Source organism: Lithobates pipiens, unplaced genomic scaffold (assembly GCF_037356315.1).
Source record: "Lithobates pipiens isolate NorthernLeopardFrog02 unplaced genomic scaffold, aLitPip1_a1.2 Scaffold_8, whole genome shotgun sequence".
Classification (NCBI taxonomy): domain Eukaryota; kingdom Metazoa; phylum Chordata; class Amphibia; order Anura; family Ranidae; genus Lithobates; species Lithobates pipiens.
In genome coordinates, this window is record NW_027507903.1 from 657,612,071 (window position 1) to 657,628,819 (window position 16,749).

The 16,749-nt window shown below is 46.0% G+C and overlaps 1 protein-coding gene across 1 annotated transcript; it reads right to left on the reverse strand.

Annotated features, from left to right (window-relative positions):
• Positions 1 to 3,338: 3,338 nt before the first annotated feature.
• Positions 3,339 to 15,937, reverse strand: LOC143961752 (E3 ubiquitin-protein ligase TRIM39-like). The gene is made up of 2 exons (XM_077471093.1): positions 15,669 to 15,937; positions 3,339 to 5,624 (listed from the first exon to the last, which is right to left on the reverse strand). The coding sequence occupies exon 2, from the start codon at positions 5,620 to 5,622 to the stop codon at positions 3,985 to 3,987; it is 1,638 nt and encodes a 545-aa protein (XP_077327219.1). The 5' UTR covers positions 5,623 to 5,624; positions 15,669 to 15,937; the 3' UTR covers positions 3,339 to 3,984.
• Positions 15,938 to 16,749: the final 812 nt, after the last annotated feature.

A 16,749-nucleotide genomic window follows, 5' to 3' on the forward strand; every position in this document is an offset into this window, starting at 1 on the left:
ACTGCTTGCATAGGTAGCCCCCCTGCCCATTACCAGCCCCTTTGGGTCTTGTACGGATATTAAGGGGAACCCCATACCCAAATATAAAAAAAGGAAACGCATGGGGCCCCCAGGCCCTATATACTCAGAACAGCAGTATACAGGGGGTGCAAACAAGACAGGGACTGTGTAGGTTTGTTGTGTTAAGTAGAATCTGTTTGTAATTTTCAACTGGTACATTTTTAAAGTGTAGCTCCAGTCAAAGAATCTATTTTTAAGCTTTTTGGAAAACATAGGGAAGGGTTATCACCCCTGTATAATTTGTTTTGCCGTCCGTCTTTTTTCATCTCACTTCCTGTTGTCTCCTCCAGTTTGCAAGTAGGAGACGTTTGTAAGCTGGATGTTTGAAAGTAGGGGCCTGTTCTATATGCTGTGCAGAAATGGCGGAACAAGGTGTTGGTGTTGCCACAACACTGTAAGCCCTCAAAGTGACTCTTGGTGGGCGCTGGAGCGCCCTGCTGTGAACTATTATATCAAGAATTGTAATTACATGCCATTGTTGAACAGTGGTAGAAAAATTGGGCCTTTGGTGGTTGTGGTGGTGGTGGTGCTGGTGCCATAACACTGTAAGTCCTCACAGTTACTCTCGGTGGGCGCAGGAACAGGCCCTGCTGTGAAATATTATATCAAGAATTGTAATTACATGCACCTGTTAAACAGGGACTGAAAAATTGGGCCTTAGGCACTGGTGCCACAACACTGCAACACCTCACAGAAACTCTAGTTGGAGAGCAGGAATGAGCCCTGCTGCAAAGTATTGAATCAAAAATTGTAATTACATGCCCTTGTTAAACAGGGGCTGAAAAATTGGGCCTTAGGCACTGCTGCTGGTGCCACGACACTGCAACACCTCACAGATACTCTAGTTGGAGTGCAGGAATGAGCTCTGCTGCAAAGTATTGCATTTAAAATTGTAATTACACGCCCCTGTTAAACAGGGGCTTAAAAATTGGGCCTTAGGCACCGGTGCTGGTGCCAAGACACTGAAACCCCTCACAGATACTCTAGTTGGAGTGCAGGAATAAGCCCTGCTGCAAAGTATTGCATCAAAAATTTTAATTACATGCCCCTGTTAAACAGGGGCTGAAAAATTGGGCCTTAGCCACAGGTGGCGGCGCCCAGAACCAAAAATGTTCTTCCAAGCTATCAGCAGGATCATTGAGGAGGAAGAGGATAGTCAGTCAGCATAACAGGATAGCCACTCAGCATCAGCATAGTCAGTCTTGAAGGGATGTGACATTTAAAAAAAAAAATATTCGGTTACATCAGCTTCAGGTGCTTGGTAGCTGGTGGTATTCCAAGACTGATTCATTTTTATGAAGGACAGTCGATCAACCGAGTCGGTGGACAGACGCACCCTGTGATCGGATACAAAGCCTCCAGCAGCACTGAATGTACGTTCCGAAAGAATGCTGGATGCAGGACAGGCCAGTATCTCAATTGCATACTGTGCAAGCTCTGGCCAGTGATCCATCCTCAAGACCCAGTAACCCAGAGGATTTTCGGTGGGAAAGATGTCCAAGTCTGACCTTGCCCCTAGGTATTCCTGCACCATGTAAAAAACAGTAAAGTTAGCCCAATTTTTTTTGTACAACATGAAAGATGATGTTATGTCGAATAAATAGATACCTAACATGTCACGCTTTAAAATTGCGCACGCTCGTGGAATAGCGCCAAACTTCGATACTTAAAAATCTCTATAGGTGTCAATTTAATTTTTTTTTACAGGTTACTTGTTTAGAGTTACAGAGGAGGTCTTGGGATACCATTTTTTGCTCTAACACACATGGCGATACCTCACATGTGTGATTTGAGTGCCGTTTACATATGTGGGCGAGACTTGCGTATGTGTTTACTTTTATTTATTTTTTTATTTTACACTTTCTCTTTAAAAAAAAAAAAAATTGATCACTTTTATTCCTATTACAAGGAATGTAAACATCCCTTGTAATAGGAATAGTGTGTGACAGGTCCTCTTTATGGAGAGATGTGGGGTCTATAAGACCCCACATCTCTCCTTTAGGCTGGAAAGGCTGAGATCAAAAAAAATAAAAATAAACTCTCTCTCTGTCTTTCAAGCTACGTCCTCGGCTTTGTTTACTTACGCCGGCCCAGACTTGACATCATAAAATTGCGCCCAGGCCCCCGAGGGTCAAAGAGATGATTGGGGACCAGCTGGTCACCAGCAATCTCTATGGTAAACTTCCGTCGCCGACTGATTAGTTCTCTGGCTCGCCGATCGCAGGGGCGAGCCGGGAGAAGCACCGGAGGGCGGCGGAAGGGGGGGGACGTCCTCTCCTGCCACCTGTAAGAACGATCAAGTGGCTGAATTACCGCTATGATTGTTCTTATGATGCACAGAATCACCGGCTGAAAAAGATGATATCTGGATGGTGCCTGTAGCTTCAGATATCCCCACTCAAAGTCCTGTGAAGTCATGTGACGGCCTACGGGTGGAAAGTGATTAAAATATGTCAGGCAGAAAAATCTTATATCTGTAGATGTAAGAAGAAATCAGGACACACAAAACAATATCTCCTGGTATCTCCCTGATGACCGGCCCCAGTAGCTGGTAAAGATGTTGCCTGCATTGCTTCAGCGGTAATAGGTTTTCAATTATCAGTCTTTTTTGCCATCACCATATTATTGTCCAGCTGATCGGGCAAGCAGCCTGCTATCACATCCTGCATGCTTGGGTCAAATCTGGGTTCATCCCAAACCTTAGCTCATCACTCTTTACAATGACATATAAAAGACCATGTAAGTAGGATTGCCACCTTCTCTTCAAGCCAAACCTAAACACTTTAGAGGCACAGGGCCAATTTTATTTCCTCCCGTAGTATACACCATAGGATTATAAAAGACCTGGGACACCTTTGGGTGCCCCAAGGAGAGTAGTACCTATGTGCACAGTGGGTGTGGCCAAACTGCTCCTGCTAACATCATTGCCCAGCCCCCCAGTGATGCCGAGCCTGCCCCCAGACAGCCGCCCGCAGATTCATGCTCGACTATCTCGGTTACTTGGGAAGCCACAGCCCGATCTGAATAATGTGTCCGGGTTTTAGGCAGACTGGCTGAATCCTGGACAGGTGGCAACCCCACTTGTAAGCCACATAAATGATGACTTACTTAAAAATACCAAACCATACTAGATGAGCAGTTCATGGAACCACCACTGTGACGGAATGTCCCCCACACTCCGATTGAGTGTTTCCATCTATATACTGCTTCCTAAGTCCTGGAACACAAGTCCAATGGATCTGGCTATAGGAACCCCCAAGAACTAGACGACACCAGTCTTCGAGGACATCAGGAATGACCTTTATTTGAGATCTCACACAAAATATATATACAGCGGGGTGACTAAAAGCTAACCTAATTAGCACGAGCCAATTATCTAATCAACACTCAGACTAGTTGACTGAGAGATAAGACTTTTCGGCTCCTAGCTCACTAACAATTCAATAAACATTACCATAAACATCAACACAGGGTTAATTAGCCCAAACAACAATGTGTGGAATACTATTACAAGCCAGACTAGACTAATTTACATTATACAAGCAAACAAACAGGTGGCTGGTGTTCATGACATTAGCATCTGACAGTGTGTGTCCCAACAGCATGAGGCAACACACATTATATATACATATATACAGCATTGAATCTGACTAGCACAGATTATAGTGGGGTTCTCATTCACCCTGTGCCCCTTAAAATCCAGGGCCCATAATCAGTCGGCAAGAGGCTTGCATTCAGTCCTCTCAAAAAGCCTGTGCCCTGGCTAGGTCTGTCACAACCACCCTCTGCTCAGCTCTAATATACAAGAGTGCAGTTTCTTTCCTTCTTATGTCTTATGTCCTTTATAAAGAAGATGTGTATTTTCCTGGACTGTAAACTGACAAACCTCCCTCCTGTGAGGTCACCAGTTTCTTGGTGGAGTCCTCACATCTCCTTAGTCCCCCCACATATCTTTATACAACCTCTTGCTGCACATAACCCAGCATGGAGGGGCTCAGTGAAGGTGGTGGTGAAGGTGTGGAGGTGACGGATCGGGTCACACAGATCATAAAAGGAGATCCGCCCGGCCTCATAATCCAGATATATCCTGACTCTGTTACTGGAGAGATTTGTAGATAAGAGGGTACATTTTTTGTCATGTCTCACAAAATACTTGCTACTAGACCTTAGAAAACCCCAGGACTTGTTATTCTTTCCTATTCCTGCCTCTAAATCTGTCTTATCTATACTGGTGTAACACATCCCGACTCTCCATTCCCCTGACCCCCCGACATCCACTTCCCAGTAATGTCTCCCTGAGGAGAAACTCTGACTGCTCAACACCAGAGGATACTGGAATCTCTCAGGCTTTTTGGGGTGATTCTGGTTTATATTTAACCTGGATACAGTTTTCCTGTCATCTGATATCTGTAGAATATTATCAGCTGTGTTTACATCCAATAATATGTCTGCAGCTTTCTGTTTATAAAAGTATACATTTACCCCTCTTATTATATCAGATAACGTGTGTAATGTGCGTAAGACTCCCACCACATCCAGACCCCCTCCATCATGGAGGAGCTCCTCATGTCTCTCTCTGTCCTCGTTATCTCCATCCTCAGTATCACACAAGTCACCTGTGTCTGATTCCTGTAAGACAGTCAGTGGATCCGTCACGTTACACAGCTCCTCAATGTGACGCAACTTCCTGGACAGCTCCTCCTTCTTTATTTCTAGATCCCGGATGGAGATGGAGATCCGCTCTGCCCTCCCGGAGATGTCCCTCAGGACTCTCTTCTCCAGGTCTTCCAGACGTCTCTTGAGATCTCTAAACAGGGCAGTGACTCTCTCGGTGTCACCAGCGGCTTCTTCTTCTACTTTCCTCCGGTGTTCCTGCAGACTCTGGACTCTTTCCTCCATCTTCTTACTCTTTGGCAGAAGTTTCTGCAAAATGTTCCTCTGTTTGTTCTTTTTATTCTTAGAAGCCTCATCCATTATCTCCACCGGATGTCCTTGATGTTCTCCAATGAGACAGCAAGACACGCAGACACAGGTCTCATCCTCAGTGCAATAATACTCCAGGATCTTCTTATGGACGGAGCATTTCCTGTTCTCCATGGACAAGGTGGGGTCACATAAGATGTGTTCTGGGGACTGTTTGTGGACTCTCAGGTGTTTATCACACAGAGAAACCTCACAGTGCAGACAGGCTCTAACAGCAGATACAGGATAGTCCACACAATATGTACAGAAGACCTCATTCTCCTTCTTATATGGTTGTGCTCTGGTAGTCATTGCTATGTTTCTCTGCAGTGCAGGACGACTCCTGAACCGTTTTCTACATACAGGACAGAAGTAATCTCCAGACCCCTCCTGTTTATCCAGCACACGATTAATACAGACCTGGCAGAAGTTGTGTCCACATTGCAGCATTACAGGATCAGTATAAATCTTTACACAGATGGAACATTTCAGCTCAGGTTTTAGATCAGTAGATGCTGTGTCTAAATGTGGAGATGTGGCGTAAAGGTCATCAATATTCTCCAAGATTAGCTCTAAGGTGTTTAATACATTTTCGGACATTGCTGAAATTACAAAAATATGAAATCGTGGTTGGCTGGTCTTACAGGACATAAATACCTTAAGCATGATGTTCTTCTATAGTAAAGTGTCAGCTGATCACACTTTTGTGCCCCATGTTATACTGACTCAGTCATTGCTGTGAGCTGGAGAAGGAATCCACAGGAGTGGAAGTTTAACAAAGAGTTGACCGAGGACCTTATGGTCCTCGGTCAGCCACAGAGTGGGCTTTCTCACCTCACTACATAGACAACTAATGGGGTAGGCTGTGAAAGCCTGCAGCTACCAGGCTGAATTTGCTTGGGCATTTACACCACACTATAGCAAAGGGTGCAATCGGCACAAACTCAATAAAATGCACCCAATTCGTTTCCAGCTGAACAGTTAAAGGTTAATCACAACATCTTGAGGATAACAATATAAAAAAGAAGTGTGGTGCAAAAGACCCAATCTGAAACACAAATATACGATATACAATATACAAAAAATGGTAAAAGTCCAAATGCTTGGTAAGCAGAACCGAGCATTTGGACTTTCCAGAAGCACAAGGTATGCGTGACAATCCCTCCACCATCGAGTTGCCTGCTCACTCCCCTTAAGAGAATGACCCCTGAACTAACAGGAAATCTTAAAGTGGAGGTCCATCCTAAAGTGGACCTTCCGCTCATTGGAATCCTCCCCCCCCCTCCAGCACCACAATTGCCACCTTTCAGGGGGGAGGGGGTGCAGGTACTTGTACAGTACAGATATCTGCACCCACTTCCGGGATAGCTCTCTGCAGAAAGGGGCATAGATTACGCCCCTTTCCGAAAGTCCCCCGCTGCCTGCTGGGAAACACACAGATCCCAGAGGCAGCGGGTCCATCCTTATTGGGCAGCACGACTCGCGCATGCGCAGTAGGGAACCGGGAAATGAAGCCGAAAGGCTCCACTTCCTGATTCCCATACCCAAGATGGCGGCGGCAGCACCCGAGAGACGATCGAGAGATCGGCTTCGGGTGCCGACATCGCGGGCACGCTGGGCGGGTAAGTGTCCTTATTTTAAAAGTCAGCAGCTGCAGTATTTGTAGCTGCTGGCTTTAAAAAAAGAAAAAACGGCGGAACTCCCGGCGGACTCCCGCTTTAAGGGTGACTAGTGGCCAACAATGTAAAGAGCAATCTCCCAATGGTCCCCATAGACATGCGAAATAGAAAGAAATCAAAGTGCTCTCTACTTTAAATCAACCAAGCTTTAGTAAGATAAAAGGTTCCTACTCACATAAAGAACAAACAGTAAAGACATGTAGCATAGGACGGCAGTGGGTGACCTCATTCGAACAGCAACTCGATGGTGGAGGGATTGTCACATTCCTTGTGCTAAATCTCTTTTTACACATTTGCTGCTGCCTGGGCTTTGCAGTTATTCTTAGCAAGCATGCGGACTTTTCCATTATTTTTTTTAGATTGTATTTTTGTATTTCAGGTTGTTTTGTTTTTTTCTGCTGCTCTTCTTTTAAAGGCTTTGGTATGAGTTTAGGGGGGCCTCAAACTATTTTCTTTTACCCAATTCCTGCCTCTTTGTTTACATTCACCTTTCAGCATGGAAACCCTGACTGATAGCTGAATGAGCATGGTGGGAATAAGTCAATGTTGTGTAACACCCTGAAGTTTAGGCAGGGTTGCTCCTCACATATTTACTTGGCAGGAGTAGTTATCCTGGTTGATTGATAGAGATCTATTGATTTCTCCCCAAGTTTGGCCCTGTTGCACTTTTCTCTTCTATCACTGGGTGGCGAGCTACTTGGTGGTACTAGATATGAGAAGGGCAACACAAGTTCAGGTTATAGGTATATGGGGTATCTCAGTCAATGGGCAGGGGTTTTCTTGGATCCCTTGGCCTGCTGGGAGAGCCTATATATTTGGGTGGAGTCAGGTGATTTATGTTCTGTGCCACCTGGACAGCTGTCTGGATGGACATGTGTTGTATTGCCCGGGCTGTTATGCCGGAGATGGGGCCTATCCCGGGCACATCTGGCTGCTAGGCTTTCTGAGGGCCTATTCAGAAGCAAGAGAGCAGCGCAGGGTTGGGACTGCGGCTTGTAGTCCAACCAAAAGTGACGGTTCTACCGGCTGGAGAACGTGTCGTGGTCAGAGTCAGAGGGGAAGCTGACGCCAGTAAGAGACTGTCTGCCTTATTACCAGGAAAAACACAATGAGTAACTGAAGCAAGTACCAGAGCAGCATTCTTACCAACTGGGGACCGTGAAGAATGGGGAAACTTCAGTGGGAATCAAGCCAGGGACCCAGCCAGCGGAGGTAATGATTGCAGAGCAGCCTTGTGTGTCAAGCTAGGGACCGATCAGACCAACATTACAGCCAATGTGGGTGAAGCTTGAGAGGTATCTAGAGTGCCAAGCTAGGGACCCATAGGTTATGCTTGAGGAAGATACCACCATAAAGATTGAAGGAGCTCAGGGGATTCAGTGGCAGTAAATCAGCGGATCTAGTGAGAGACTGGGAGCTCAGTAGGCTGAAGAAGTACAAGGAGTGTTTGTAGTGAAAGAGAAAGGAACTGTTACGTTTGTGTTAGGAACTGTTAAAGACTGTTGCCATAGGAGACAGCATTCCTGCACATACAGATGTGGTGTCTTGCTAGATGCCTTTCCCTGCATGGCTGTCCTCCTATTGAAATCTCGGCATCTGCCAATTGATCATGCAACTACCTAAGGTTGTCCTGGCCCTAACACTCTTTCCCAAAAAAAAAAAGATTGTTAAGAGAAAAAAACTTTTTACATTCAAGAAGTGTCTGGCGCCAAATAACTTTAACTACTCTGCACCCACCATGCCTCACAACCCACCACAAGCAGAAGGATGTCAGCTATCTTTGGCTCTGGAGGTTCTTATTAGATCGAAGGAGGTCTGGGGCCTTGCTACGTTTGGCACCCAACATAGGGCTAAGGCGTTATCTTTGCAGCCATCGCCCTTGGCAACCGGCCTCAGCTCTATCAGGATTTTGATTGGCTCTGTCAGAAAGGTGGTAAGTAGCCTTTACACTTCTAATGCACTATATTGTCCTGTGTACTACCAATGTGAGGAAGAACCAACAAGTCTCAATGCTCAGGGGAGAGGATCAGCCTGGCCTTTTGACACTTCCCAATTAGGGAAAAGAGGCATAGAGGAGAGCAAAGAAAAATCTCAAGAAATTCTTTAAGTACTTAAACAGTAAAAAAGGGAGGACAGACCATATTGGCCCCATAAAGAATGAGGAAGGTCATCTGGTTACAAAGGATGGGGAGATGGTGAAGCTATTGAACTTATTATTTTCCTCAGTCTTCACGAGGGAATCGGGGGGCTTCAGTAATCAAAACTGCAGTGTTTTTCCTCATGGCACATCACAGGAAGCACCTCCATGGCTAACAGAGGACAGAATTAAAATTAGACTTGGGAAACTTAACATTAATAAATCACCGGGACCAGATGGCTTGCACCCGAGGGTACTTAGGGAACTTAGTCAAGTAATTGCCAGACCATTGTTCCTAATCTTTACTGACAGTCTACTGACTGGAATGGTACCAGCTGATTGGAGAAAAACCAATGTAGCACCAATATTTAAAAAGGCCCCAAAATACATCCCTGGGAATTACAGAAGAATCCTTCTTGCCAAACCAATCTATTAACCTTCTATGAGGAGGTGAGTTTCCATCTAGATAAAGGAAGGCTCGTAGAAGTGGTGTATCTGGATTTTGCAAAAGCATTTGACACAGTTCCCCATAAATGTTTACTGTACAAAATAAGGTCCATTGGCATGGACCATAGGGTGAGTACATGGATTGAAATCTGGCTACAAGGGTGAGTTCAGAGGGTGGTGATAAATGGGGAGTACTCAGAATGGTCAGGGGTGGGTAGTGGGGTCCCTCAGGGTTCTGTGCTGGGACCAATCCTATTTAATTTGTTCATAAACGACCTGGAGGATGGGGTAAACAGTTCAATCTCTGTATTTGCGGGCGATACTAAGCTAAGCAGGGCAATAACTTCTCCGCAGGATGTGGAAACGTTGCAAGAAGATCTGAACAAATTAATGGGGTGGGCAACTACATGGCAAATGAGGTTCAATGTAGAAAAATTGAAAATAATGTATTTGGGTGGCAAAAATATGAATGCAATCTATACACTGGGGGGGGGGAGACCCTCTGGGGGAATCTAGGATGGAGAAGGACCTGGGGGGTCCTAGTAGATGATGGGCTCAGCAATGCCAAGCTGCTGCTCACAAAGCAAACAGAATATTGGCATTAAAAAGGGGATCAACTCCAGAGATAAAACAATAATTCTCCGGCTCTACAAGACTCTGGTCCGGCCGCACCTGGAGTATACTGTCCAGTTCTGGGCACCGGTCCTCAGGAAGGATGTACTGGAAATGGAGCGAGTACAAAGAAGGGCAACAAAGCTAATAAAGGGTCTGGAGGATATTAGTTATGAGGAAAAGTTGTGAGCTCTGAACTTATTCTCTCTGGAGAAGAGACGCTTGAGAGGGGATATGATTTCAATATACAAATACCGTACTGGGGACCCCACAATAGTGATAAAACTTTTTTTTGCGGAAGGGAGTTTAACAAGACACGTGGACATTGATTAAAATTAGAAGAAAAGAGGTTTAACCTACATAGAGGATTCTTTACTGTAAGAGCAACAAGGAAGAGAGGCCTGGAGCGAGGGAATGAAAAGGACTAGCAGAGGGACAACATGACAAGGTAAGGGAACAGCAAGGGTTAACAAAATAGTGAAAAGCTGGGGGATTAATGATTGGAGGAGACAGTGGGAATATGTGGGGTTTAGTTTATTTAAGGAGCAAGGGGGGGTGACATGGGCAACGCTGTAGGGGATCTTGTCAGAGGAACAGTTTACCACCCACCCTTTATTTCATGTGAAAATGGACATGTCATGGCAGCCAGGAGATGGCGGTAGTGGTCTTTGATGGTGGCAAGTAACCTATGAGATGGAAGTGTGGGGGACCCATTGGTGGTATTGGCCCACGATGTATTTAGTTAACACGAGTTAACTGGATGATGGTAATGGTGGCACTACTGGACTGGGTTTGTCTCTGAGCCGGTGTGACATGCCTGGTGGCCTCATACACAAAAGCCTGCAGTGTGGAAGGGGAATGGAGTTATGTTGGGAAGTGCCGTCAAAGACCACCAAAGTGGGAGCAACTGATATTATGGAATTTTCTATTATGGTTAAAATGTTTATATATTTTTGAATATTTGTGAATAAAAAGGCTGCTATGGAGGAGTTCCCGCTCTGCAGAGGAGGATAAAGAAGTGCTGAGTAAAGTGTATCTGAGGTTTGAAGAGAAAGATGGTGCACTTCGTGAGCGTGATGGCGGATTGGAGAAAGTATGCTCCGAGTGTTGGTTTTAGTCTGAGTGATGTGAAACCTGTCCAAACTGACACCGGAGTGCCGTATACACGGAAGGGTAAGATTGCCCTGTATACGACTGGAGGCTACGAGGCTCTGGGACTAATCTGTGAGAAGAGTTTTGGGCCTGACCACACAGTTGAGGCTTTGGATCGTCTGTGGACGCTGTGGAGAGCATCTGTTTGAGGTTGTACCTCCGCGGATCCTACAAGTGGATTGGGACAGGAGTGTCGCCAACCCGACTGGGAGTGATACTCAGAATCCACCGGCCATCAACTTTTTCAGGGGAGGGGCATCATTTTAAGGTCACCCATTCTCCACCCCTTTTTGATAATGTCATGAAAGGAGAGGGGCTTAGTCATTATCACATAAAGCGTGATAACCCTCCCCCCTTCCACCGCCACATTTGTCACATTTGGTGGGGGTTGTACTTGGTCTTGCAGTGGCCAAGATGTGGGAACTGTTGTTGAAGCCTCTGCTAGTTTATAAGTGGATGTGGCTGACCACATGTCAGTTTCTGCAATATTAATCCCCAGCATTAAAGCAGACTTCCGCCGAAAAAATAAAAAAATAAATGAAAGTCAGCAGCTACAAATAGTGTCTCCCAAAAGACAGCGAGGGGGACGAAGGAGAGGCCGTACATGGCGTACATGGCCACGGATTCTGTGGCAATCTGGAAGTGGGAGCAAATACCTGTATTATACGGGTATCTGCTCCCCCCTCCCCCCTTTCCGCCCTGAAAGGTGCCAAACGTGACACTGGAGGGGGGAGGAACCGGATAAGCGGAAGTTAAATTTTTGGGTGAAACTCCGCTTTAATCCCAAGCATTGGTGTCAGTTTCTGCAATAATAACCCCCAGTATTCGTGTTAGTCTCTGCAATAATCCCAAGCATTGGTGCAGTAGCTGCAATATTAGCCCCAGCATAGATAGTCAGTTGTGATATGCTAATTTAAAACCATGCAGCATGAAGAATCTAACTAACAGTGACATTGGCCACTAATTCAGCTCAAGGGGTTAATGAATACTGCTATCGATCACTAATGCAGTGTCGGTCGGTGGCAGTGTTAATTACCCCTTTGTATTGCAGCAGGAATAGGTTAACCACTTCCGGACCGCCACATGCCGATATACGTCCTGACTTTAACCACTAGAGATCCGCGCTATAGCCGAATGACGGCTACAGTGCAGACCTGCTTTGTTGGGACAACGTCAATAGAGCGGCCTGAGCGCCCTGTGATCGGCGAGTCTACGAGACTCGCCTGATCACGGATCCGAGCAAGGGGTTGATCCCGACCCCTTACCACGTGATCAGCTGTCAGCCAATGACAGCTGATCATGTGACAAAACAGAGCCGGTAATCGGCAATTTTTTCTCTTCGCGCTGACAGCGCGAGGAGAAAAAAAAAGCCGATCACCGGCGGCTGTGATCGGGACATCAGTCCCGATCACGGCCAACTTATCAGTACCCACCTCCCCCTTGCCAGTTATTAATAAAAGTGCCACCCAGCAGTGCCACCCATCAGTGGCCATAGTGCCATACATTAGTGCCCACAGTGCCATACATCAATACCCACAGTGCTATACATCAGTACCCACAGTGCCACCTATCAGTGCCCACAATCTGCCTCAACAACAGTGCTGCACCTCAGTGCCACATATCCGTGCCCATCAGTGTCATCTACCAGTGCCCATCAGTGCCCATCAGTGCCGCCCATCAGTGCCCAGCAGTGCCACCTATCAGAGCCACCTATCAGTGCCACCTATCAGTGCCCATCAGTCCCATCTATCAGTGGTACCTATCAGTGCCCCTTAGTACCACCCATCCGTGCCACCCATCCGTGCCACCCATCAGTGCCCATCTTTGCCCATCAGTGCCGCCTTATCTGTGCCCATCAGTACTGCCTTATCTGTGCCTATCGGTACCACCTTATCTGTGCCTATTAGTGTCGCTTTAACTGTGCCTATCAGTGCCCACCAGTGCAGCCTATCAGTGCCCACCAGTGCCGCCTCATCAGCGCATTTCAATGAAGGAGAAAAAATGACCTGTTTTCAAAATTTTATAACAAACTATTAAACATGATTTTTTATTTTTTTTGCATCTTTTTTTGTTTGTTTAGCAAAAAATAAAACTCCCAGCTGTGATTAAATACCACCAAAAGAAAGCTCTATTTGTGGGAAAAAAAATGATATAAATTTCATTTTGGGTACAGTGTTGTATGACCGCGCAATTGTCATTCAAAGTGCATCAGCGCTGAAAGCTGAAAATTGGTCTGGGCAGGAGGGGGGTTTAAGTGCCCAGCAAGCAAGTGGTTAAAGAGGAACATTGTTGTTATGGCAGCAGCTCCTCTTTTTCGTCCGGCGGTCCAGTTTCCGATAATAGTGGTCTCTGTGGCGGATTCGCTGCAAGATCACTTTAATTGGTGGCGGGAGAGGGCCCCCCCCCCATTCCGCCGCGCTCCGGTGCCCTCTACCGCTTATGGCGGAGGCGAGCCGATCCTTTCACATCAGTGGCATGGAGACGTGTGAGGGGAAGGTGGCCTCCACCCCTCTCCATACCATTGCAGGGCGGAAGCATCAAAACGTCACTTCCGCCCATAGCTCTTGAAGGGCCTTTTCTTTTATTAAATTTTTTTTTATTGCATTTTAGTGTAAATATGAGAGGTGAGGTCTTTTTGACCCCCCAGATCCCATATTTAAGAGGTCCTGTCATGCTTTTTTCTATTACAAGGGATGTTTACATTCCTTGTAATAGGAATAAAACTGACACACATTTTTTTTTTTTTTAAAGATAAAAAATAAAAACTAAAATAAATAATAATAAAAAAAAAAAAGGATTTTGTAAACGCACCCTGCCCCGCCGAGCTCGTGTGCAGAAGCGAACACAAACGTGAGTAGCGCCCGCATATGAAAACGGTGTTCAAATCACACATGTGAGGTATCGCCGCAATCGGTAGAGCGAGAGCAATAATTTTAGCCCCAGACCCCATCTCAATATACGCAACCTGTAGAATTATTTTTTTATAAACGTTGCCTATGGAGATTTTTAAGGGTCAAAGTTAGTTGTCATTCCACACCGGGCGCCCCATTCATATACTAGGGTCAATTTTGGGCAGAAACCAATTAACCTACCTGCATGTCTTTGGATTGTGGGAGGAAACCAGAGTACCCAGAGGAAACCCACGCAGGCACGGGGAGAACATGCAAACTCCAGGCAGGTAGTGTCGTGGTTGGGATTGAAACCAGCGACCCTTCTTACGGCTAGGTGAAAGTGCTACCCACTACACCACTGTGCTACCCAATTGTACTTACCTAGGTGGATTCAACATTGGTCCGATGCTGCTTCTGTCCCTCGCCAGCTCTGAGACCGAGAACCGATCAAACACTGCTGATCGCTTGGTTCTCACAGCTCCCTGGGCAGAGAGAGCTGGTGACTGTCAGTCATTGGTTCTCTGCCCCCCCCCTGCCCCTCGCTCACTGGAGCGCTGAGCTGTGGAGGGGGCTGGAGTGGGTGGCTCAGGCTCTCAGCAGCTCGCTGAGAGGCTGAGCTGGATGCCAGTCCAAGGCTGTGAGCGGATCCCGAGCATATGATTGCGATCTTTCCTGAGCCTGGACCAGCTCTGTAACATCAGACGACAGCGGGCTTCACCCTGCTGTCTGCTGAAAACGAGTCACCGGAGTGCAGAACGGACTGCACTCCTGTGATTCACAGAAGAAGTACAGCCATACAAGCTTTCCCCATACTTTTCCTTTAACTGACATATAATCACACACATAGGTTGGACTTGATGGACTTGTGTCTTTTTTCAACCTCGTCTACCTACTATGTGAAAAATGTCCCATGTATTGGGAGGTCAATAGAAAGATTTCTGCCTCTTACAGACACAGTATCTCACAAAAGTGAGTACACCCCTCACATTTTTGTAAATATTTTTATTCTATCTTTTCATGTGACAACACTGAAGAAATGACACTTTGCTACAATATCCATGAAACCATGAATGCCAACATGTACTGTGACATACTGAAGCAGAGCATGATCCCCTCCTTTCGGAGACTGGGCCGCAGGGCAGTATTCCAACATGATAACGACACCAAACACACCTCCAAGACCACCACTGCCTTGCTAAAGAAGCTGAGGGTAAAGGTGATGGACTGGCCAAGCATGTCTCCAGACCTAAACCCTATTGATCATCTGTGGGACATCCTCAAACGGAAGGTGGAGGAGCACAAGGTCTCTAACATCCACCAGCTCTGTGATGTCATCATGGGGGAGGGGAAGAGGACTCCAGTGTCAACCTGTGAAACTCTGGTGACCTCCATGCCCAAGAGGGTTAAGGCAGTGCTGGAAAACAATGGTGGTCACACAAAATATTGACACTTTGGGCCCAGTTTGGACATTTTCACTTAGGGGGTGTCCTGACTTTTGTTGCCAGCGGTTTAGACATTTATGGCTGTGTGTTGAGTTATTTTGAGGGGACGGCAAATTTACACTGTTATACAAGCTGCACACTCACTACTTTACATTGTAGCAAAGTGTAATTACTTCAGTGTTGTCACATGAAAAGATAGAAGAAAATATTTACAAAAATGTGAGGGGTGTACTTACTTTTGTCAGATACTGTAGGTAAGAATTGGATATACTATCATCCTTCATACCTGACTCTGCGTCCTCTGGTGCTCGGTGATATCTCGCTGTGTGATATGGAAGTCAGATATTTCTTCACCGAGTTTAGTTTCATTTCCCAGCTCTGCTCTCGGATCCTCCCCCTCCCCCCCCTGTTTCCTCCGTTGTGTAGCGTGCTCAGACTTGGCTCCGTGTTCTGGCACGCTGGTCGGTGATTCCTCATAACACAATCTTCATCTCCACTATACATACAAACACAATTCACTAATACACTCATACATGTCTGAGGGATGTCCTGACCCTGCCTGTGAAATGGTGCATCTGTACGATGTATACAACCTCCTACAGCAACACTGATATTCTTTTTTATTTGGAAAACATATTCTTTAATGAGGTATAGGCTGAGGGTATTACACAATACATAGTGTACATAAAAGAGTAAGAACATACCAGCGCTGTGACCGTTCTTTCAGTGATGTCCTCTCATATATGCCTGGTGTTCACGGGCAGTACTCCCACAGTTCCCAGCACAGACATCCCCAGTTGACCCTCTGCCCACAGCACTATGTGTTGACCTTTGAGTTGATGTGTGAGTAAACCAGGGAAGGGTACACATTCATTTGGGTGGGCTTTTGTTCCCCTTCCCCTTCGCCTTCCTCTATTATTGCTTCATCACTAGATTGTAATGTTATTTAGATATCTTTTTATAGTGACGCACATTGCACCTGCTCCTGAGGAAGTCTACAACACGAAACACGTCAAGTTTTGTTATTATTAACAATTTATATAGCGGCAACAGTTTACACAGAGCTTTACAATGTAGAGGGGGGGGGGGCAGCACAATTACAGTACAGTTTAATACAGAAGAGACAGGAGGGCCCTGCTTGTAGAGCTTACATTCTAAAGGGAGGGGGTGGTGGTACAAAACGTAATAGATGCGGGGAATGATTTGATGGGGTTGTTAGGTGGGTGTGGGATAGGCTTCCCTGAATAAGTGCGTTTTCAGGGATCTCCTAAAGGTGGACAGGTAAGGTTAGGTTTTTTTTTATAGTGACACATATTGCACCTGCTCCTGAGTAAGCCTACTCCACGAAACATGTCAAGTTTTTTTTT

Excerpts from the sequence above, each read along its gene's own strand:
- LOC143961752 (XM_077471093.1), bottom strand. The coding sequence starts at position 5,622 with ATGTCCGAAAATGTATTAAACACCTTAGAGCTAATCTTGGAGAATATT.